This window comes from Gadus macrocephalus, chromosome 8 (assembly GCF_031168955.1).
Source record: "Gadus macrocephalus chromosome 8, ASM3116895v1".
NCBI classification, from domain to species: Eukaryota; Metazoa; Chordata; class Actinopteri; order Gadiformes; family Gadidae; genus Gadus; species Gadus macrocephalus.
The window spans coordinates 21677183-21701744 of NC_082389.1; the positions used below are offsets into that span (position 1 = coordinate 21677183).

Sequence of the window (24562 nt, forward strand, 5' to 3'; positions counted from 1 at the left end):
GACATCCACACAGTATGACCCAGAAAAACATTCTATGCACATCAATATTTGATGAAAGTCCAACTTTGTATTGTGCAAGGATTGGGGATATAAGGAGCTGTACGGGTGTCATTCAGTAGTGTGTATTCGCGAATACCATTCGGCTTTGTTGTCTCTCGTTTGCGGGTGGCAATAAACTCTCCATCTATACTTGACCTGGACTCTCCGATTCCTCTTTGCTTATAGCTAGTTGAAGTGAATTAGATAAGTTATTATTATTAATGCCACCACATTTGGCGTCACGAACAGGATTGAGAAACAGAGACAGCCCGGCTGCTGGACTGCGGGATGGGGCACGAGCGGATCACACAACCCTAGCGCACATCAAACTCCCGGTAAAGTTGACTTACCATTAATTAATACGGTTGTTTGATCTGTTCCTGTCCCGTCTGGCTGCTCGGCGGCAGGTAAAGCGTCTCTTCAGTCCAAACGAATCTAATTAATCATTGAAGAGAGATTGGGGAGCTCCGGTGAGAGATAGAGTGTGCGTGCGCACAGCCATAGATGCTCTGTTGTTTTGGTTAACTAACACGTGGTTTGTGGTTCTAAATTGATACAAAGTTTTTATTATTGTTTTTTGATAAGTAGGCCTACTATAAAGTCCTGTGGCTGTCTTCTAGGGGAACGAATTAGTGTCAAAGTTCCAATAGAACAAGCGCAGGTCTGCAGGTCGAATGAGTGCGCACTTGTTGGATTTCTGAGGCCCCAGCTGAAATTGGTTTGGGTCTTCTATAAAGTCCTGCGACTGTTATCTAGGGGAACGAATTAGTGTCATAGTTCCAGTAGGTATAACAGCGCAGGTCCGCGGGTCGAATGAGTACGTACTTGTTGGACTTTTGAGATCCCATCTGGAGTTATGAGTTATTAGTTAGAATTCATTACTATGGATGAATTCGTTTTTATTTTGAGAAGAGTTTCCTTGAATTGCTGACTAGTGAATTTTCTCTTGGTTTGGGCCGATTGAACAGTCTACTGATCTTGGATCGATTGAGTGAGTTTTTCTTTTATTTTGGGCCGATTGAGCAATTTCTGATCTTGGATCAATGTTGAGTGAATTTTCTCTCTTCTTCTGCGCCGATTGAACAGTCTTCTGATCTTGGATCGATTTATTGAATTCTCTCTCTTTTTATTTTGGGCCGATTGAACAGTTTTCTGATCTTGGATCAACTGAGTGAATTTTCTCATATTTTGGGCCGATTGAACAATTTTTCTGATTATCGGATCGAATGAGTGAATTTTAATTCTAATCTTGGCACTTTGAGGAAATAGGGTTCTTGTTTTTCTGGTTGAGTAGCTCAGAGCTGGAGTACTCGACCGTTCATGTTTTAAGCAAAAAGGTCAACGTTCGGCCAATCTTTTTGCATTTAAAGACGAGTGAGTGACTGATTCAAGTCAATATCTTGTGCAAACAAATTCGGCCGTTTTTTCGATACACTTTTACACGTTGTATAAACTGTTTCCTTCTGTATTTAAGTTGTGTTAGGATTAAGTTACCTCGGAGGCTTTTACAATCCGTTTTGTTTTTAGTTTATCCTGTCATTAATAAGACAGTCAGAGAATAAATAACTTGTCTGGAACAAGTGGGCGAAACCTTATCTAGGGGTGTGTTCTCTTAGCCTGTGGCCAGAAAGGGTGGGGGCCTAGGAGCAGAGGATAGCTGGGACGCACATCCCAATCAACAGAGAGAGCAACGCACGTGCACATTTTTAGCTTAGAGATAATAAAATAAATTGTCTAACGAGTTGAATAAACTCAAATAAATTGCATTAAAAATAGTGTTTATACACCTAGAGAGAATATGAATATAGTACCGACGGCTGCGGAGATTTTGAGTAGAGACCGTCTATTGCTCAAAGGTGAGATGAAAAAGATCTCTGAGAAATGGGAAGAAAGGACAGAAGGACCAGGCACTATATGGCCCATGGGAGGGACTTTTGATCCAATAATGTATAGGGACATGGAGGTAGTGATAAGGAATTACATAGATAACAGAAGTGGAAAAACGGCCTTGGCGAAGAGGGACAGGGAAAAGTTAGTACTAGCTTTGTTCCTAGAGGAAGGAGAGAGATGTCGAACATTACAGAGAGTGGCGGGAGAAAAAATAGCTAATAACAAAAAGGCTCAACCATTGCCTCTGAAGGTTGAGCCACCGCTGTACAAACCAGTGTCAGTCTATCCATTGTTAAAAGGCATGGTAGCAATTAAAGGGGAGGTCACACTAGATGAGGAGGATAAGCAATGTAACACACAGGGAAGGAGGGGCGCACCCATACACATGGACTGTTATGAGGGGATTAGAAATGCAGGAGAAGAGTGTGACGATACTGAAACTAGTTCTAGTGAAAGCAAGGACGAAGATAAGAATAGTGGTGATGAGCATGTGGAGGAAGATGGGAATACTACTGAGCAAAATTACAAAGGGCTTTCTTCGAGAATTAAAAGGAGAGGAAAGAACACAAAGAAGAGAACGAAGAGTCAGAGGAGGCAGAAAAAAAGGAGTGAGAGTAATGGGGGAGAGAGTTCCCGTGTGGATCAAGCGTTGGAGGAGCCTTGCTGTAGTACAGCATTACAAGGCCCCCTGGCGCTCGAAACACAGGAGAAAACCAGGAGATCACATAGAGAAAGAAAGGCACCCGACACTCTCCCAGGAAATTATCCTATTCTAATCAATGGACAGCAGGCATTCTCTCCCCCAATAGAACAGCCTCAGAGCCAACAGTCACCTAATCCACCCATTACACATGTTCACATCCATAATTATGGGAACCCCACAAATAAAAATAGGAAGAATCGGAATGAGGGGCCCCAAGGTCAGTTTAGAAACAATCAACAACACGGATCTCAAGGACAACGCAGCGGTCCTTTAATATGTTATGGGTGCAACCAGGAAGGACATAGTAAGAAAAATTGTTTAATTAACCCCTTTCCACCACAGCGAGCACAAGGTAACGGCAACCAGGGACAGGCGGGTCCCTTTATGGGATAGGGATACTAGGGGTGCCCAGAGAATTCACAGGGGGAGGCCCACCAATGATGGCCTACACTGGAGCCACTTACACTTGTGTAGGTTCAAAATATGCCTCTCACCTCCTTATGGTCGGAAAATTCACCAAAACTATAGGTTTCTCGGGACACACACAGTCAATACCTATTGCAGCTCCAAGGATGACAATCGGAGAATTCTTATTTTCAGAGTGAGAGAGAGAGAGAGAGAGAGAGAGAGAGCGAGAGAGAGAGAGAGAGAGAGAGAGAGAGAGAGAGAGAGAGAGAGAGAGAGAGAGAGAGAGAGAGAGAGAGAATGGATTTGCATTGTGCTGAATAGATTACATTTGTGATTGGATGTACTCTGTACTACTTGGTCCTTCGATATAACCTGTGGCCCCTTAATGGCCCCTGTTTTAGGGAAATCATAGAACCACCACTGGGATCGGTGACTCTGTGGTTCTGTGTGTCGCGACAACCTTTGAGACTCTCCATAGCGTTGTGGTACCATGTGATATGAATCAATAGATCTTGGTACACAGAGCAATTGGTGAAACACTGTGTTGGTTCAGAGGGATACAGCATGTTGGGTAAGGGAGAGGATTGAGAGGATTCTGGATGTGATGAGTTTAATGTAAAGGACACAGAGAGAGATGGTAGGGCCCAACCCAGAGTTGATAAATCAATGGAGAGCCCAGTATCTAAGTATTAGAGCTACGAGGTAATAACAGGTTTTAAGGGTAATTATCTAGACTCCATAAAATGAACAATTAGCGTTTAATACTGTCAATAACATGCACACCGCTCGTCCACAGAAGTCCAGGGGGCTACCAGCGCTGGGGATTCTTATTAAAAGAATTCAGGGTAAACACAGTTGCACTCCTCAAAAGAGGAGCTCAGCTTACCCAAACCTTGGACTCCGCAGTGGATAGGTGGATGTTGTTTTGGTGTTTGGACCTGACGAGGTCTAGGCGGCAAGATAACAACACAAATAAAATGTTTCCTAAGGAATTACGATGATAATGGACATTTATTAAAAGTGGTCGTACAATCTAGAAATAATAATCGGCAATACTTAAAGATTAGACTAAATGAGTACGATAAAGTATTAATCAAATTTATGAATTCATGTTGTCCACAATGACAAATGTCATTTAAAAATAAATAAGTAAAATACAATAAAAAAAGGGTGTGTGTTTGGGCCTGCTCTCACGTGTGTGTTAGGGCCACAGAGGCAGGGGAGAATCCTCTCCTACTTAGCTTGATGGAATACTCGAAGGGGTACCAAAAGCTTACTTCAGACGAAACAACAGGTAGAATATAATAAGATTAGATCGCCCAATTTAAATAGCGAGTATAGGACAATAGGTGGATTAACGCTACATCTGCTGGGAAGGAATCCTGCATGCTAGATTCTCAATTTACATTCAGAAGTGGTGGGTTTGCCTTTCAAATGCCACGACTGCTGCTGCAACACTTTTATAAAATGTTAACATTTGATAATATATTTTTAACTCTGATGAATTACCTTTAGATTCACCCCATCATATACCCCCCGCACACACAGGGTCAAATTTTAGTTGTTGTTGTTGTTGTAGCTGCTCTTGTGTGTCCATTACGCACTGCCTTGGCTGCATGGGCAATTGTGATTGAAGACTCTGTCTCCATCCCTCCACTTTGCGGTCAAAACCACCTTATGGGTGGGGATTGATTGTATCCCAGGCACGGCATCCTGCACTAGCCAGTATGGAAGGCTGGTTAGCCAACGACGGGTAAGATCTCACCTTGAAGCCCGGGACAACCTAAAACAGGCACAGTCACGATTACTTGGCAGTCACTGTGAGCACTGGCTCACTTGATCATGAAGTGACAAACTGCAACCATCTTAGGAAGAGCCGGCTGGTCAAAGGTGGAGGGGGTACAGGAGTCAGATATGGCAGCCCCAGAAGCAGAGGTGGTGGTATTGGGACAGGGCATGTTGCGTTTTATTTGACAGTTGAGGTATGAAGGCCTGCTGACGCATGAAATCTTTTCGGTTTAGTGCATGACTTGGTAACGGCGTGGTTTCAAGGCGGCTGATGGTAAAACCCACCAATATCAACCTTTGGTTTTGGATATACTGGCTTCGATTTCCCTTCCCAATAGATTCACTGTTAAAAAAAACCCTGTAAATTTACAGTAAATTACTGGCTATAAATTGCATTACTTTCACAGTACTTTTACAGTAATTTACTTTACATATTTTCACAGTAATTTACAATAAATAGTTCACAGTAGTTCTATTTTCACAGTCATTTACATTAAATAGTTCACAGTAATTAGTTATATTTTCACAGTAATTTACATTAAATAGTTCACAGTAATTAGTTATAATTTCACAGTAATTAACAGTAAAAAGTTCACAGTAATTTGTTCTATTTTCACAGTAATTTACATTAAATAGTTCACAGTAATTTGTTCCATCTTCACAGTAATTTACAGTAGATAAATCACAGCTAATTACAATAAAAGTACAACTGCATACTGTATCTTCACAGTTGTCATACCCATTAAAATGCTGTGATTTAGCAATATGCAGCTGTGTTATAACAGTAACTTGCGGTACATACATTACACTAAATGGCTGTATTTTTACATTTTCACTGTGAAATTAATGCAATTAGGTAGCCAGTAATTTATTGTAACTTCACAGTTGCCTTTCCCATGGAATTACTGTGATATAGGGATATCCTGCATGCAATATACTGTAACTTCATACACATGCATCCAAAGTAAAAGGAAAACAAAGAAAACATGCAATTTGTTCAATTCAACATTTAATTAAACAATGAATCAACATTAATACATTTAACCAATAACAACCCCAGACCCATTTCTACTTATAGGAAAAATTACAGAACAGAAAACAACAGAAAACGCAGGCTTGAAACCGCGAACTTTTGAAACCCCCTCCCAGGGAGGAATCTTTCGAAAACACAACTGTTTTGGTAATTCGTAAACTGGTGAAAACGGTTTCTCTGGTAACGCTGACGTCACGGCACATTTCTGTTGGGAAAAATAACCTGCTGAGTACATCACATGTACATTACAAATATAGCTAACTAACCCAACGAACACATAACACAAACATGATAATATAGTCAGGTCAAGGCCAGAGCCGAAGGCCCCATTTCCCAGGCAAATGGTAGACACTCAGACAATGCAACAGTCATCCTCAAGAACGGGAGAGCCACATTAATTTATCACACAGGAGACATTTTGAGAGCTCTCCCCCGTTAGGAGGAACCAAGAGATACACCTGCCCATACCAGGGCCTGAGAGCCACATTAAATTATCACACAAGAGACACTTCGGGGGGGCACTCCCCCGTTTTAATTTATCACACAGGAGACATTTTTGACTCTCCCCGTTAGGAGGAACACAAGAAGATACACATGCGTGTACCAGGGCCTGGGAGCCAAGGTCAAGCAAAAACACACAGAACCACACACACCTCAAACGCACACACCTCATCGAGAGGAGGATACAGCATAAGACTGTATCACACTGGGACTCTTGATCTTCTTCTGAAGCAGACCTTCCACGGAGGCGAAGCTCTGGACGAACCATCAGCGCTGATTAGGGACTTAGACATATTCGATCTCTCACGCTTTATGACTCTGCATAACCGTTGCCACTTTACTTAATAAATCCAAGGTCCTCGTGCCGACAGACTTTATTACCTCTCCGTCTCATTTCATCTGGTCCAGTAACTAGACAGACCGTTTTTCCCCTCAATTTGGTGACCCCGACGTGATCTTTTCTGAATTGAACCGCAACTGGGAAACGAGAGACGGAGAGCGGCACGACCTCGGGACCCCGGAGCACCGGACCGATTCCTGCAGTCTCACCTCGCGTACGCCCAACAAAAGGTAGGCAGAACCTGTTGATAAAATCCAAACTCTGCATAGTTATATAGGAACCACATTAGGAGGTGAGACTGTGAGAGCGGTTCGCTACGGGATATCTCGTGGGGACGAAAAGGACTGTATCCCAGCATTTCCCCATAAACCCGATTGACCCTGAACGCGTGACACATCGAATATCGGCTCGTTGCATGGTGAAAGAATACCCTCGAGACCATAGGGCCTATAAGAATCGGGCATAGTGATACAAGACTACCGATAGCCAAGTAATGGATGCCTGGGCCATGAGTGGAACCCAGAGGAAAAAAGGTAAAATGAGAATAAGATAAACTAGGCTCGTTGCATGGTGAAAGAATACCCTCGAGACCTAGGGCCTATAAGAATCGGGCATAGTGATACAAGACTACCGATGGCCAAGTAATGGATGCCTGGGCCATGAGTGGAACCCAGAGGAAAAAAGGTAAAATGAGAATAAGATAAACTAGGCTCGTTGCATGGTGAAAGAATACCCTCGAGACCTAGGGCCTATAAGAATCGGGCATAGTGATACAAGACTACCGATGGCCAAGTAATGGATGCCTGGGCCATGAGTGGAACCCAGAGGAAAAAAGGTAAAATGAGAATAAGATAAACTAGGCTCGTTGCATGGTGAAAGAATACCCTCGAGACCTAGGGCCTATAAGAATCGGGCATAGTGATACAAGACTACCGATGGCCAAGTAATGGATGCCTGGGCCATGAGTGGAACCCAGAGGAAAAAAGGTAAAATGAGAATAAGATAAACTAGGCTCGTTGCATGGTGAAAGAATACCCTCGAGACCTAGGGCCTATAAGAATCGGGCATAGTGATACAAGACTACCGATGGCCAAGTAATGGATGCCTGGGCCATGAGTGGAACCCAGAGGAAAAAAGGTAAAATGAGAATAAGATAAACTAGGCTCGTTGCATGGTGAAAGAATACCCTCGAGACCTAGGGCCTATAAGAATCGGGCATAGTGATACAAGACTACCGATGGCCAAGTAATGGATGCCTGGGCCATGAGTGGAACCCAGAGGAAAAAAGGTAAAATGAGAATAAGATAAACTAGGCTCGTTGCATGGTGAAAGAATACCCTCGAGACCTAGGGCCTATAAGAATCGGGCATAGTGATACAAGACTACCGATGGCCAAGTAATGGATGCCTGGGCCATGAGTGGAACCCAGAGGAAAAAAAGGTAAAATGAGAATAAGATAAACTAGGCTCTTTGCTTGGTGAAAGAATACCCTCGAGACCTAGGGCCTATAAGAATCGGGCATAGTGATACAAGACTACCGATGGCCAAGTAATGGATGCCTGGGCCATGAGTGGAACCCAGAGGAAAAAAGGTAAAATGAGAATAAGATAAACTAGGCTTGTTGCATGGTGAAAGAATACCCTCGAGACCTAAGGCTCGCCGCCCTTGATAAGTGAATCTGAGGTGCCCGAAGAAGCACAACGATTTCTTGGCCATATATTCATTGCATATGCGGGGACTGACGGACAGACACCTGAACTGACGCAGACTAGGGATAGCAGAGACCCCCCACCTTCACGACCAGAGAGACAGTGTGTATGCGCGTGAGAGAGAGAGACAGAGTGGCTGTGTGTGTGTGTAAGAGGCCCAGAGAGAGAGAAAGAAAGAAAGCAAGCGTATGTGTGAACCGGCTAAATATAGAAATAAATAAATCAATGATAACCCGGCTGTGTGCAACGCTTGCTTGCTTTGTTATGCTGAACGCTATTTTGGCGTGTCTGATGATTGTGGGTGCGGTAGCAGACGGATAATTGCATTGACCACAGCGGACGGGAATAGTAGACACCCGTTGCCCCTCACTAGTAAGGTATGAGCGGCTGGGCATATATCTCTGTCCAGACTCCCTGTGCATGTGTGTCAGAAAGAGAGAGAGAAAGACTCTGAGCGATTCTATGTGTGCGTCTGCGAGAGACAGAATGAGAGGTCTGTTGATATGTTTCTGTGTGCGTCTGCGGGAGACAGAATAAGAGAAGTCTGTTGATATGTCTCTGTGTGTGCGTTTAGAGGAGACAGAGTGAGAAAGGCTGTGTGCGTCTCTGTGCGCGTGTACGCAAGAGGTGATGTTTCTGTGTGTGTGTTTGGAGGAGACAGAATGAGAAAGGTCTGTTTAGGTGTGTGTGTGTGTGTGTGTGTGTGTGTGTGTGTGTGTGTGTGTGTGTGTTTGTGTGAGAGGGAGCGAGAGAGATAGCAAGGAGAGATAGCAAGGAGAGCTAAAGTCGGAGGACGATCGAGAGGGACCATTTTCCCTCTAGACAGTTGGAGGTAGCGATAGAGTGCGTGTTTTTCTAACAATGAACAGTTGTTTCAGGACCACGAGAAGGGACTCTGTATGGTTTTCAGGCCCAGAGTGTAATCCCCTTCCCCATATGTGTAGTCCTCCCATTCGATACATTTGCGGTCCCCGTCCACCATATTTGAAGTCCTCTACTCCACCTCATGTTGTAGTTCCCCTCCCTAGAATTGTATGGAAGTTAGAACCTGTGAGGGTGTTTTGGTTCGGCCTGACGAGGCCTGTACCAATTTCGGTGGTCAGCTTCGTAGTTTTGTGTATATATAAATTTGGAAAGGGGGAGCAGTATTAAGTTATATATAATAAAGTGAAAAGTTATTTGTGAATGAAGGGACAGAAGGATCTTTTTGTGTGTGAGAGATAGTTATTAGGCCTTGTTCCATGATGGAGAGTTGAGGATGTTGCATTCCAGGCTTATCTGTTAACGGTCCTAGCTGCTGCTTGACCCTAAGGGGAGTGAGGAAGGGTGAGAGAGAGAGAACACATTTCCCCCCCATTTGTCGAGCTACACCATTCAGGCAGTACAGAGAGACACACTAACACACAGTACAGAGAAAGGAAATAGAGTGTGTTCAACTGAAAGCGTGTGGTGGCCATACGCCATAAAATACCACATATCCAAGGAATGCAGGTAGAGCTCTGTTGAGTTTTCAGGCTTTGATAAATTTGTAGTTCCCTGTCTGCCATGTTTGAAGTTCCTTGTAGTCTCTGTCCATAGGTTTCACCTGAACAACCCCTCTGCTGGCCGAGAAAAGGAACTACCCATGGTTTCTCTCACACCCAGCCCCCAGAGCACGCTCGCTTTCAAGGCGTTATGGCCGCACCCAACGTGGGAGGGAGACACCCTTATCTGTTGTCTTGCACCAAACAGCACCCCGTACTGAGGAGGGAGAGAGAGTGTGTTCTCCTGAAGGAGGGAGAGAATCACAGGGAGACACGCAGGGGATATTCACATTATGGCTAATTTGTTTTTCTTTAAGTTTAGTTTTAGTTTTGTTTTTTATTCAGGATGATGAACATCCTGACACAGTTATCATTCAGGATGAAGAACATCAAAGTTCATGAGGAGGTTATAAGGACAATAACGTTGATACTTTACTAGGACAACAGTGATGATAATCTAATGCAATTGGACTAAAGAAGGTGTTGCTATTAACTAAGTGATTCATATTATTTTCACACAGGAAAGAATAATTGAATAAATATGGATATGATTAAAGAAGGAGAATAATAATACAATAAAGTAATCTTGATAAACTGTACAAGTAGGACTACACCTATTAAAATATGGGGTGTATCTCTTTGGTCAAGGATGACAGGTGGATTGACGCCACATCTCTTGGGAAGGGGTCCTACATGCTATGTTGTCAATTTGGATTCGGAAGTAGTGGGTTTACCTTTCAAATGCCACTACTGCTGCTGCAACAGTTTAATAATTTTAACTCTGATAAATTACCTTTTGTCTTATAGTCCCCCTGATGTGTATCCATTACACACACGCTTGGCTGCATAGGGCAGATGGGGCTGAAGACTCTGTCTCCATCCCTCCACTTTGCGATCTATACTACCATATGGGTGGGGGTTGATTGTATTCCAGGTACGGCATCCTGCAGCGAGCCAGTATGGAAGGCTAGTTAGCCAACGACGGGTAAGATCCCACCTTGACACCCGGGACGACCTAAGGCAGGCACAGTCACGATTACTTGGCAGAGTCGCTGTGGGCACTGGCTCACTTGATCATGAAGTGACGAGCTGCAACAATCATGGGAAGTGCCGGGTGGGGTGTAAGGTGGAGGAGGAACAGGAGTCAGATATGTCAGCTCTGGCAGCAGAGGTGGTCTTGGAACGGGGCATGTCGCGTTTTATTTTATTTTATTTTACCTTTGTGGTATAGAAGCCCACTAACACATGTACGTTTTTCGGATTAGTGCATGACTTTGGAACAGCGTGGTTTCAGGCGGCTGATGGTAAACCCACCCATATTGGGCTTTGATTTTGGACATACTGGTTTTATATATATATATTAAGAAAACAAGTTGTTGTTTTTTTCTGTTTTTTTTTGTTTTGTTTTTCACCGTACTTGCAAACAATGATTGACATCCAGCTAAATGAGTGTGCAATATAAAACAAAACAAAACAGTGTTCAACAGATGGGTAGAAGCAGTCCCATCAAAAGACCCAAGTGCGGCTACAGTAATCAAGTTTCGGACTAGAGAAGTCATGACAAGGTTTGGAACTCCGTCAGAAATAAGCTCAGACAAAACGTTTATTCAGAGAACCCTCAAGTGATTCAACATTTGCATGTCAAATAAAGACTAGATTACGCCCCAATCCTCAACCACAAGGTATGGTGGAAAGAGTGAATGGGACGCTCAAGACAAAAAATTAACAACATTTGTGCAAGCACTAAATTGAATTGATGCACTACCACTGGCACTAATGAGTTATCGCATGAAAACTAACAGAACGACACATCTAACCCCGCATGAAATGCTTAAGGGTCGACCCATGCATTCACCTAACATTCAAGGATCCCAAAAGGGACTTCCATTAGAGTAATTAGAAATAGAATTAAGGAAAATATGTTTGAACATCTAACTGTTGTACATAAGTTTGTAATTCCAGCAAGAGAAACACAAAGTTCCAGGGCCAGAGGAGGAGCCAGATGCAGACACGCCCGGAGCCGACGAACTACCCAAGAATGATGCAATCAAATTTCTGCAGGGTTTGAATCAGTCCTGTTTTGGTGGTCCACTATTAACAAAAATGTTGATTGGATAAATAATATATACTATAATCAGCAACGGTTTGTCAATTTTTCCACGGATAAGGTCAAGGGACTATATAGATATAGATATGCTATTGGCAGGGCAAGGAGGGGTGTGTGGGATGATAAGGACAACATGTTGTACTTTTATCCCAACAACACGGCCCCTGACGGGTCAGTGACAAGGGCCCTGGCCGGCCTTCGAGCTCTTTCCGTCCAGATGGCAGAGGACTCTGGGGTCGACAACCCCATGGAGAAATGGATGACTGACAGGTTCGGCAAGTGGAAGGGCCTTCTCATGGCCGTCCTGTCATCCCTGGCTTGCTTTGTCGGGATTGTGGTCTGCTGCGGGTGTTGCTGCATCCCCTGCGCCCGCACCCTCTGCTCATGCCTCATCACCACGGCCCTCGAAAAGGAGAAACAACAGCCCCCTCCCTACTCCGAAGCAGCCCCCCTCATGCCCCTGCTGGATTTCCCGGACCAGTTTCCCCTGGACGACCAGATAGCGCCTGCAAACTTTGACTGTGAGTATGGCCTCCCTCACCCTGCAACCTTTGACTTTGAGTATGAGCTCCCCTACACACTCCCAACCCCAGCCATCGACTGTGTCCCCGCCGAGCCGGACATCTACCCGTGAGTGCTAGTGGCCTCTCCAGGTGCACGGCCCCGGCGTCCTGTTTCCACCACCGTATGCTGAAACCCCACCACCACACCCCCCTCCCCCCCGCCTGTGACGTGCTAGTAACCTCTCCAGGTGGGCTGCCCCATTCCCGTCCCCGCCAACGGCACCACCCCCCTCCCACCTGATGCACCCACGTCGCCCGGACCAGGGATCTGCGTTCCGGTACCAGGGGCTGCGGCCCGTTCCCTTAAGGCTTGAGGGCGCCCCTGGCTGTATTCGCTTCTGTACGCTTCACTGTTTTTAGCCGCTCCCATATCTATGCCCGCGTCTACGCAACCGACGCCGGGAACGCAAATGTTGTTGTTTATATCGCTGTCCCACTAGATGGAGCTCGGGGATACACACGGGCGAGATTCCAGGGGCCTTGATTGCCCGTTTATCAGATGAGGTCCTGAGCGCAGTTGAATAAAAGGGTCTAATGCTCAGGTGGCGCCTTGCGACCACCTGCCCATGATGACGCTCAGGACTATTCCGTGGTTTCAGTTGTTCCCGTGCCCCGGGCCTACCCTGGATACCCCATGCGTGTGATTGCTTATTGTTACACGACCAGTTAACTCCTCCTCACATCCTTAGTGTGTGGTCATCTAGGGATGGGTTGAGGGGGATTGCCATTCGTTGTGTACCTCATATCTTTCTGATATTATTATTATTATTTAGGGACACGTTCCATGGTTGCATTTCTTTCCTGTGATTGTTATTGTGTAGTGTCTGTGTGATTGTTGCATTTTTGTTATTGTTATTGTTTACTGTTAGTCTTATTGTTGCTTTTTGCTGATACTGTTATTGTTTGGAGTTTGTTTTATTGTTGCATTTTGTTATTATTATGGTTTGGTGTTGGTTTTGTTGTGTGGCCAGCTTTGTTGTTGGTTGTTGTTTTTTGTGTGTTATCTGCTGCCGGTATTGTTGGTATTGTCTGCTCGCGATGTAAGGCAGGGGTGGATGCCACCCCCTAGGTGGGGTGTGTATGGCATACCCATGTCTGGAGCATGGGTAGCGTTTCTCCCACGTGGTTCCCCATACACCCGGTCCAGCGAGTTGTTTTAGTCCCATGCTCATGGTTGTTTGTTTTTATGATCATTTTGCCTTCCTTCTGTTATTTCTAATGGTAGTCCCGCGCTGGAGTCCTATCCCTCGTACCCCTAATGAGTAAAAGTCGTCTTGCGACGACTTGAGGGGGATATGTTGGGAAAAATAACCTGCTGAGTACATCACATGTACATTACAAATATAGCTAACTAACCCCACGAACACATAACACAAACATGATAATATAGTCAGGTCAAGGCCAGAGCCGAAGGCCCCATTTCCCAGGCAAATGGTAGACACTCAGACAATGCAACAGTCATCCTCAAGAACGGGAGAGCCACATTAATTTATCACACAGGAGACATTTTGAGAGCTCTCCCCCGTTAGGAGGAACCAAGAGATACACCTGCCCATACCAGGGCCTGAGAGCCACATTAAATTATCACACAAGAGACACTTCGGGGGGGCACTCCCCTGTTTTAATTTATCACACAGGAGACATTTTTGACTCTCCCCGTTAGGAGGAACACAAGAAGATACACATGCGTGTACCAGGGCCTGGGAGCCAAGGTCAAGCAAAAACACACAGAACCACACACACCTCAAACGCACACACCTCATCGAGAGGAGGATACAGCATAAGACTGTATCACACTGGGACTCTTGATCTTCTTCTGAAGCAGACCTTCCACGGAGGCGAAGCTCTGGACGAACCATCAGCGCTGATTAGGGACTTAGACATATTCGATCTCTCACGCTTTATGACTCTGTATAACCGTTGCCACTTTACTTAATAAATCCAAGGTCCTCGTGCCGACAGACTTTATTACCTCTCCGTCTCATTTCATCTGGTCCAGTAACTAGACAGACCGTTTTTCCCCTCATTTCACCCTACATTGAAATCCATTCGAAGTCCAATATCTTCCTCAAGAGTGTGCTCACATGTGGGTTCATCAACCCGCGCTTTTTCTTGGCTTTGGAGCCCCTCTCTGGATTGATGCTCAAGAAGCACCTGTAAATAAAAGAAGAAAACAACTTTCAGTTTTACATAGATTTATAGATTGCATACTTTTTTCCAAGACAGATGCAGTATACCTTAAAGGTCCCATGACATGCTATTTTATGTATTCTTTAATATAGGTATTAGTGGGCAACTAACACAGTATTCAAAGACGTTCCCTAAATTCAGCCGTGGTGCAGAGTTACAGCCACTCCGAGCCAGTCGCACATTGAGCTTCCCCCAAATGCGCTGTTTCGGTGGGCGTGTCAAGGAGGAGGGTGGGGGTGTGGCCCTGAGCAGCTTGCAGCCACCATGCGCTCTGTTTACAGTGGATGTATCGCAATGGCGAGCCGCACACAGCCTTTAGCCGTGTTCTGTAAATATTCTAGAACACACGGGAGTCCTGGAGCTCTATATCTAAATATTATCATATAGCCTACACAGATATCTATATCATATAATATATATTATCACGGCCAAAAGCTGTGTGAGCCGATATTATGAATCTCAAACGACCGCGTTGGGTTCTCCGACGTTCCTGGTTCTTCAACGTCCACATCAATGTGAATACACACACTGTAACGCAAGTGTTTCTTGTCGGTTCTTTGACGTGTCTTGTATTTCCACAACGAGACTGTCGTGGGGGTTATCTGAGCCATGGTTGAGAAGGAATTGGGGGAAAGGAACTTTGATTTGACTCGCTGAAGTACATGAACTGCGACATGCCGCCGGTTGCCGCGAGGCACCATCGCCCGGCAGCGGGCAGCCGGCAGCAGGCAGCGCGCGGTTCAGTCGACTTCAGGTTGATTTGAAAGTGGAAGAACCAGAGACGTCGCAGAACCCGACAAAGTCGTTTGTGATTCATAATATCGTCTGCAGGCGCACACAATATGTTATATGATATAGATATCTATGTATATGATATTATTTAGATATAGAGCTCCAGGACTGTAACGCAAGTGTTGTACACTTCCTTGTTATTTGGATAACCGTTCTGCTGTTGGTGTGACGTCGGACTCTCGTATCTGGTATTTCTACAACGAGACTCGTATTGGGGGTTATCTCAGCCAAGGTTGAGAATGAATTGGGGGAAGGAACTTTGGCTTTGACTCCCTCAAGAACATGAACCACGACAAGGAGGAGAAAGGGATCTTTGCCGGGCAGCGCTTATGCACCTCCGCCTCCGGCGGTGGTCCCTCAGCGGGGCTCAAGCGGGAGACATTCGCCGCCAACAATCCCTTTCTCCTCCATGTCGTGGTTCATGTTCTTGAGGGAGTCAAAGCCAAAGTTCCTTCCCCCCAATTCATTCTCAACCTTGGCTGAGATAACCCCCAATACGAGTCTCGTTGTAGAAATACCAGACGTGTTAATAATAATAATAATAAATTTTATTTATACTGCACTTTATATTCAAGAATCTCAAAGTGCTTCAGAGAAAAAAATACCAAAAGACTATTAAAAAAGGGGGAACCTCAAAGAAAGTTTAGCTAAATGCTCTTTTAAAGAGATGGGTTTTGAGGTTCCGTTTAAAAAGAGCTGTAGTCTGTGGAGCCCTCAGGTGGTCAGGGAGGGCGTTCCATAGTCTAGGGGCAGCAGCAGAAAAGGCCCGATCACCCATGGTGCACAGCTTCGTATGTCGGGTTTGGAGGGTGTGAGTGGATCCTGAACGGAGTGTACGTGAGTTTGTCGGGGGGGTGAGGAGTTCCTGAAGGTAGAGGGGGGCAAGTCCGTGAAGGCACTGGTGGGTGAGGAGGGAGACCTTGTACTCAATTCTGAGTGAGACAGGGAGCCAGTGCAGTGATTTCAGGATGGGGGTGATGTGGTCATGCTTGCGCACCCTCATCAGGACCCTGGCAGCACTGTTTTGAATGTATTGGAGCCTCTGGATGCTCTTGCCAGGGATCCCAATGAGGAGTGCATTGCAGTAGTCCAACCTGGAGGAGACAAAGGCATGGACGAGCTTCTTTGCATCAGCCAGGGTGAGTGATTGGCGGAGTTTGGCGATGTTCCTGAGGTGGTATAAAGCTGTCTTACAGAGGTGTTTGATGTGGGTGTCAAAATTAAGTTGTGGGTCCATTTTAACACCGAGGTTGGTGACGGATGTGGAAAGGGGGACGTTTTTGCCAGAGAAGGTGATATTGGTGATGGTGGGGGAGCAGAGCTGATGTGGCGTGCCAACAAGGATGGCTTCCGTTTTATGGCTGTTAAGTTGTAGGAAGTTGAGCTTCATCCACGCCTCTATCTCCTCCAGGCAGGTGGTCAGTGTGGATGTTGGCAGAGGGGCAGAAGAAGTGGGGGTTGTCCTGATGTAGAGCTGTGTATCATCAGCATAGCAGTGGTAAGACAAGCCATGCCTGCTAATGACACTACCCAGGGGGAGCATGTACAGTGAGAACAGTGTGGGGCCCAACACCGAGCCCTGGGGGTGCAGGTGACGTTGTTGGTGTGTAATTTTGCTTTGCCCAGGGCAACGTGCTCAGTTCTGTCAGTGAGGTACGAGGTGAACCAGTTCTTTACATTTCCTGATAGTCCAATGGTGTATTGCAGGCGGTGAAGGAGAATATTGTGGTCAACCGTATCAAAAGCAGCTGTTAAGTCCAGGAGGATAAGGAGAGATGGGGAGCCGGTGTCTGCTGCCATCAGGAGGTCATTTGTGACCCTGACCAAGGCTGTTTCTGTACTGTGGCCATAGCGGAAACCAGACTGGAATTTTTCAAACAAGTGATGTTGTATGAGGTGATCCTGGAGTTGTGCTGCAACTGTTTTTTCCAGAACTTTTGACAGAAATGGGAGATTTGAGATGGGCCTGTAGTTGGAGAGGACTTCTGGATCAAGGGTAGGTTTTTTTAATGTTGGTCTGATGACAGCAGTTTTTAATGCAGATGGGATATGGCCGGCCAGGAGGGAGTGGTTAATGATATTGGTGATGAGTGGAGAGACAGCAGAGATGTTGGCCTTCAGCAGAGCTGTAGGGAAGGGGTCTAGTGCACAGGTGGATGGCTTCATTTTCCTGATGACGTCCTCCACCTCTTCCTTTGTGATGCTGGAGAAGGAGCAGAGGGTCTGGACAGAGTCAATCGGTGGGTCAGCAGTTTGAAGGGGCAGGGCAGTAGTGATGGAGAGGTGTGAGCGGATGTTATTCACTTTTTGTTTAAAAAAGTTGATGTGCATGTTGCACCTCTCCGTGGTGACATCAGATTGGGATGGTAAAGGGGGTTTGAGAAGGTGATGGACAGTTGAAAAGAGCTGTTTGGAGTTACCAGGGCTATTGTTGATTATTGCGGAATAGAACCTGGACCGTGCATTATTCAGGGCTTCAGCATATGCCCTCCTGTGTTCCCTGTATGCCTGTTTGTGAACGGTCAGACCAGAGGCCTTGAGTCGCCGCTCAAGGACACGCCCAGCAGCCTTCATTGTACGTAGTTCACTGGTGTACCAGGGTGCGGAGCGCGAGAAGGAGACTGACCTCGATGTTAAGGGGGCGTGGAGATCCAGGAGACTGCTCAGGGACTGGTTGTATAAGTCCACTGAGTCAGCAACAGAGAGGGAGTCAGTTGAGCCAGAGGAGAGATGTTGAAGGTCCAGGGCCAGGGCATCCATGTTGATATTTTTCACATTCCTGAAGTGGATCTGCCGCTTTGGTTTGGTGTGGGAGGAAGGAAAAGGGAGCTCCATTGACACAACTCTGTGATCCGAGACGCCAAGATCATAGACCTGTAGGTTGCTGATGGGGGCGGAGTTTGAGATGACCAGGTCAATTGTGTGTCCTCTGGAGTGTGTGGGGGCATCAACATGTTGTTGTAGGTTGAGGGAGTCTAGCAGCTGAAGAAAATCAGCAGCGGGCTGGCATGAGGGGGTGTCAACATGAATATTTAAATCACCCAGAATGATGGTATTGGCAGAGGTAGTACAGAGTGTTGTGAGGAGATCAGACATTTCCGGGATGAAAGCAGAGTTGGGTTTAGGGGGCCTGTATATGAGTAGAACAGTCATGGGATGGGGGGGCTTGAATGTGAATGCAAGACATTCAAAGGAGGAAGTTGTAGGCAGCACCATGGGGGACAACTCCAGGTCCTGTTTGTGGATGACAGCTAGGCCACCACCGCGTCCAGTTCTGTGGGCTGCCTCCAAGTAACTGTAGCCTGGGGGACAGGCTTCGTTTAGGGCAGAGTAAACCTCTGGCTGGTGCCAGGTTTCTGTTAGACACATGAAGTCAAGTCCTTTTTCCCTGATATGCTCTTCAATCAAGCTGGATTTATTATTCAAGGATTGAGTGTTGAAAAGTTCAAATTTAACCAGTGACTGTGGAGTTATTCTCTGTACAGGTCGCAGAGCCTTAAAATCCACTTCGCGCAGGTTGGAATCCACTCCATGAAATCTATCCAGCCGGGAGTGCGGGGATCTCGCGATGTTACGTCTTTTGCCCTCAGCCGTCTCAGCGGACCTAATGGATGTGATGAAGCCGGCAGGCTGACCATAAATAAAGTTTCTCCCTGAGCCTCTGTGGATATATCGAGGTCTACGCAATAGTCCTAGCTGCTTAATGGTGGAAATACAGGGTGGGATGGAGCGATTGTTGTACTTCAGCAGCTGTGGGGCGAAGTACGTCAACATCGAACCTGATGTTGAGTGATGTTTGCCTGTTAGCAGCTAGGTACGGACCCGACGCATCTGGGGAAGAGCTGGGAGGCAGTGCAGAAAATCCACGAGACAGTAGAGACAGCTTAGCAGGTTGACCAGGGCATATTCCTCACCAGGATCGCCGAAAAAAAAAAAAAAAAACGCCAGCAGTGACCAGGAAAATGTCACATCGGCTACTTGTTTTTAGCCGTTGTTTTTAGCCGTTACTAGGGAAACCAAAATAACAAGTGAGCTACACGGCTCTTCACAATAACACAATAACACTGGAACAACTAAAGACAGTCCATAAGCTTGCTTTTCGTCGCTGATGTAGCTTGCAGGGAACCAAGTAGAGATAATATGTCAACAAAAAATCACTTTTTAAGTAAAATTGGCCAAAATTGGCCCAAAAATTGCTTGGAAAAGCGGCGAACAGACAGCGCCAGCGTCCTCTCCGTTTGTTGCCTAGATACATACATACGATGTTATGCGCCATCACACCAACAGCAGAACGGTTATCCAAATAACAAGGAAGTGTACAACACTTGCGTTACAGTCCTGGAGCTCTATATCTAAATAATATCATATAATACATAGATATCTATATCATATAACATATTGTGTGCGCCTCCAGACGATATTATGAATCACAAACGACTTTGTCGGGTTCTGCGACGTCTCTGGTTCTTCCACATCAACCTAAAGTCGACTGAACCGCGCGCTGCCTGCGGCCGGCTGCCCGCTGCCGGGCGATGGTGCCTCGCGGCAACCAGCGGCATGTCGCAGTTCATGTACTTCAGCGAGTCAAACCAAAGTTCCTTTCCCCCAATTCCTTCTCAACCATGGCTTAGATAACCCCCACGACAGTCTCGTTGTGGAAATACAAGACACGTCAAAGAACCGACAAGAAACACTTGCGTTACAGTGTGTGTATTCACACACACACATGTGGCGCTCGCACGGTCGAGTCTCATTGGCGGGCCAACGTCTCTGGGCGGGCCAGGCAGAGTAAGGGGAGGAGCTGAGATTCCTCATGACGTCATGAGCACAGATTTCCAAATCAGCGCGCTTGAGCCTCCGTTTTTTCAAAGGCGAGCAGAACAGCTAGTGCTCGTTTTACACCAAACGCAAGTTTTAGCCACTGGGGGACCATAGGCAGGCTAGGGGAACTCATATTTATGTTAGAAAACCTCATAAATTGAGATTTTCATGTCATGGGACCTTTAAACCAAAGATGTCACAGGCACAGTGATATTATCAACCACTAGAGGCTGCTGTTCATCATAGAGATGAAAGACCATTTTTAAAGTAAATTCACATTTTTTGGTTCAACTGTATAGCCTTGAAGTAAGCGATTTATTTACGTTAATATACGTGTTAAATCGCTCTATATTCATACAGTGATCACTTATATAGTGTGCGCGTTTCATAACTCTGATCTCTCAGTCACCTGCTCTGCAATATAATCGGCAAATAAACTTTTCGGGGATCCCACAACTGATATCCAATCAGAAGACAGAACGCTACAAACCGGCACGTCTCACTGACGGTGCACGCCTAGAGCGATAGATCTTTAAGCGACTACAATGGCGGAGTAGGTAAAAAAACCTTCCCAATGTCTGTTTTGATGGTTTTTATCATGTTTATCACACTTATGGACCTGAGATGGTTCTAGATAACTCGCTGCTTGAAGACCGCAGTGCATTAATGTGGTGACTTAGGGACGAGGGAGGGGACAGCTAACTGCATTCAGTGTCAGGAAGTTAGCTAAACTGACCTTTCCGCTTACTTCACCTTTAACTAGAAAGCACTGTGGGAAACCCTGCAATGTTCATTTGAAAGTTAAAATACCTTTGGATAAACTCCAAAGTGGAGGAGCCCTCCTCAGGATACTGCAGGTTGAAGCAATAATAGCTTGCAAACATTGCAGCTATTCCGTTGCTGAAGGAGTGGTGTGGTCCCACCACAACCTTCTGTTCAATGCTGAGCATCCATGCGGTTGGCTTCATCATGTCACCTGAAAAGAACAATGAACACACATAAAGCGCTATTGTAAAGAAGTTGGGTGCAATGAGCAAGGAAAGAAGTTTCAGTAACCTTGAATGTTTTCACAAATTGTTACCCACTTACTGATGCTCGATGGTGTTGTGCCCCTGACAGAGTCTGCAAGGCAGCACTGCCTGGAAGGCCCTAACCTTAACCAGGCAGCGCTGCCTTGAAGACTCTGTTGGGTGCACAAAACACCGTTAAGCATCATTGTTACTGATGTAATTAATTGTCTATTGCACAACTCAAACCATTATGCCCTTCTTTGCTCTCCCCATTTTTAAGTCTCCAAGATTTGGTTCACAGTTCCAGAGCAAATCTAAGTCAATACACTACCCTTGAATGCTGCATTAAAGCAATCTGTAATCTCTAAAACCATCGACTTTACACCAACTACCGGCACTGCTGTTGAAAGATGCTGAATCGAAAAGATCGAGACAAGCAACACTATTGGAAAAACAGGTTAGATCACTGATCAGCATGTTCTGTCAAAATATTGTGTAGCGGCTTTTGTTTATTTAAAAAACACATGGTACATTTATTACAGCTAGAAATATAAAGTAAAGTAAGAAGTGAATGTTACATTCATACAGTATATTGTAGCAAAGATTCAACATGGTGCATAAGACGTTCCACTGGTCCCACTGATTCAAGTCAACAATTCCTGAGAACGCTTGTTGTCAAAATCAGTGAAAATATCCTCATGATCCGCTACCTGTGTGTGCGCTGCCCCCCCCCCCCCCCAAACGTTCTCCAGAATCACCGACTACACGTTGTGTCAACATGTGAATGAATGTGATTACTGGTAAATGTATACAAGTGCGAAAGATAACATAATATTACTGTCTAATACAATCACAACCTGCTTTTTTCTTTTTTAAACAACTTACATCAGCCTCAAGCATGATGGCATTCTTCGGTTCTTTGAAATATGCCATCAGTAGCAGAAGGACACATGCAGCCTTGTCTGACGCCTCTGGCTCGTATTTAGCGAGGACGTCCTTGATCCCTGAACGGTTGAGCTGCTGGCAAAAGCGAATGATGGTACTGCCCTTGCTGTTCATAGCCTCTTCATACTTTGTTTGTATGGAGACATCCGTCAGCAGACTGAAGTGGGAGAAAAGGCCTCTCTGCGAGAATAGGAATGGCCAATCCTCCTTTATCTCAGCAATGGCTGGTGCAGGCACCCTGTTTATGAACTGGCGCTGGGTGATGTAGGTCTTCTCCATCAGATGTTCAGCCGTTTCTGCCCCTCCCATCCCTCCCTCTGCGTAGATGTTCAGTAGTTGTTGTTTTTTTTCTTCCAAGGTTGCCTCCGTCTCTCCAGCAGGAAGTTCTTCCGGACACCACCGTACACAACCGTACTGGTCTACTGGGCCTCTGGCCATTGCGATTGCCCCCTCTGCCGCCACATTGGAGGGCCTGCGCTGCCTGCGTCGCCGAGTTTGAAGAGTTTGGTTCCTATTTTTGTATTCAACTCTTGTTTTTATTTGTTGCAAAAGGGAGTAGCAGCCGTCTCCCAGCATATCTCCCTTTTGTCCGACATCGGCAAAGCTTTTTGGCCAGTCTCTCACAATCATCCGGGCGATCGTGTGGCATGTTGCTCTTGTTGGGTTTTGCTCATGCACTAACATTTGGTCCACCACTGTCTTTATCATGTCTCTTCTGTCCCCTGGTGATGGCCTTTTTTCATCTGCCGTCGCTTTGCCAATAGCTGCTGGCATCTCTTCCCATCGGACCCGGAAGTCAGTATACCATGGCCTGCCAGGCATGGTGGATGATGAAAAGGAAGAGTTTGAAGTTATTTCGGAACTTGACAAGGGAGTACTTGTGAGGGGTGGAGATTCGACAGCAACATGATCTTCTACTTCAACTGGTGGAAGATCTAGAAGTGAGAAAGGAAAATTATTATAGATACAGAGGTACAGCAAGAAGTAGATCCGGGTCGGATTCAAATCCAGGTCTGCTGTGAAGAGGACTGAGCCTCTAGGGGGACACTCTAACCACCTCTAGAACCCCTGAAGTCTTAAGCTATTTTAACGATTCAACTATAAAAAGAATAAAAAACATGGCAGTGTCATAGTTGGATTTACCTTTATTCTTAATGCCGTTCAGCAGTCTGCGACACTGGATTGGTCTGAGGTACTTCTCCAGATCCTTCGCTTCTACAAAGGCAAGGTCTGCCCTGCTCTCCACGCCAAGCTCTTCCAACACTCCCAGCAGGGAAGTCAGGGTTTCAAGAGAGAGGCCCGGTAAAAATGAAACAATTTCTTCCTTCACGTCTTCCCGATCCATTCTCTAAAATAACAAGCCAGAATCAAATCAATATTAAAGTGTTCTGCCAGCTTTAATAACTGTTCCTTGGTACATTATCCAATAACTCCTCTGAAGGAGCCTCAATAAACTCCTCTACTAAAGATCCCATTCTGTTCACTTAACAAAAAGAAGAGGACAGTCTGGTCTGGACAGTGCCTGGTCCAACTTAAAAAAATGGCCCAAAAGAAAACAGAGTTCAATCCCCCATCTATCTCAACCACAAACTATCTAACTCCACCCTAGTCTTCAAGTGGTTACTTGCGAATGGTTATTATACACACAAAATCAGTGGGTAGGAAAGGCAACTGGACAAACCAGCGACCCCCCGGAGCCACTGAGGTGTTCCTGAGCTCTACTAGATAGAGCTCTGCCCACTTTCACCACCACGCTATTGTTGAGAGCACAACGGTTTCCCTAAACAGAACCCGCTGACTAAACCTACCAGGGGAGCAGAACTCAAAAACACAAGGCCATAAAAAAATACCAGCACCGTTGCAAACCTATGTTGGAGGTAACCAAGGACTGATTGTGAGAAAAGCGCTATATAAATCAAATACATTATTATTATTGCACTCTCCTTACCCAACAGCAGATCAAATGACTGTGTGAATCCCCCAAACAAATTTACTAAATTTACTTAATGTTTAATATTTATTTACAAATGATTAACAATAAACAAGGGCAGATAACAATTGTAAGTAAGCATTATCAGTAGCTCCTGCAGACACGACTCCTCAATAACTTTCAATATTTTCGATTTCGGCCAAGAAATTTCATTTCTATGCTTCCCTGGTTTAAACCGTCTCTAAAAATGAATGGTGGAGAGCAATAAGT

The 24562-nt window shown here is 45.5% G+C and overlaps 2 protein-coding genes across 4 annotated transcripts; one reads left to right on the forward strand and one right to left on the reverse strand.

Annotated features, from left to right (window-relative positions):
• Positions 1–1741: 1741 nt before the first annotated feature.
• On the forward strand, positions 1742–4363 carry LOC132463610 (uncharacterized). Of its 3 annotated transcripts, none has more exons than XM_060059892.1 (2): positions 1742–3233; positions 3317–4363. In XM_060059892.1, the coding sequence occupies exon 1, from the start codon at positions 1838–1840 to the stop codon at positions 3023–3025; it is 1188 nt and encodes a 395-aa protein (XP_059915875.1). In that variant the 5' UTR covers positions 1742–1837; the 3' UTR covers positions 3026–3233; positions 3317–4363. The 3 variants fall into 3 exon arrangements, with proteins under 3 accessions (XP_059915875.1, XP_059915876.1, XP_059915873.1); XM_060059893.1 differs by having other exon boundaries at positions 3321–4363; XM_060059890.1 differs by having other exon boundaries at positions 3313–4362.
• Positions 4364–14634: 10271 nt separating this feature from the next.
• Positions 14635–24291, reverse strand: LOC132463678 (uncharacterized). The gene is made up of 4 exons (XM_060059976.1): positions 23506–24291; positions 22256–23297; positions 21218–21463; positions 14635–14758 (listed from the first exon to the last, which is right to left on the reverse strand). Exons 1-4 carry the CDS (start codon positions 23705–23707, stop codon positions 14638–14640), a joined length of 1611 nt encoding a protein of 536 aa, XP_059915959.1. The 5' UTR covers positions 23708–24291; the 3' UTR covers positions 14635–14637.
• Positions 24292–24562: the final 271 nt, after the last annotated feature.

Bases quoted from the DNA above. Each gene is read 5' to 3' on its own strand.
- LOC132463678 (XM_060059976.1), bottom strand. From the start codon at position 23,707: ATGGATCGGGAAGACGTGAAGGAAGAAATTGTTTCATTTTTACCGGGC. The intron at 23,298-23,505 runs GTAAATCCAACT...TCTCACTTCTAG, and splicing joins GAACGGCATTAAGAATAAAG to ATCTTCCACCAGTTGAAGTA. The intron at 21,464-22,255 runs GTAATATTATGT...AAAACATTCAAG, and splicing joins GGTTGTGATTGTATTAGACA to GTTACTGAAACTTCTTTCCT.
- LOC132463610 (XM_060059892.1), top strand. From the start codon at position 1,838: ATGAATATAGTACCGACGGCTGCGGAGATTTTGAGTAGAGACCGTCTA.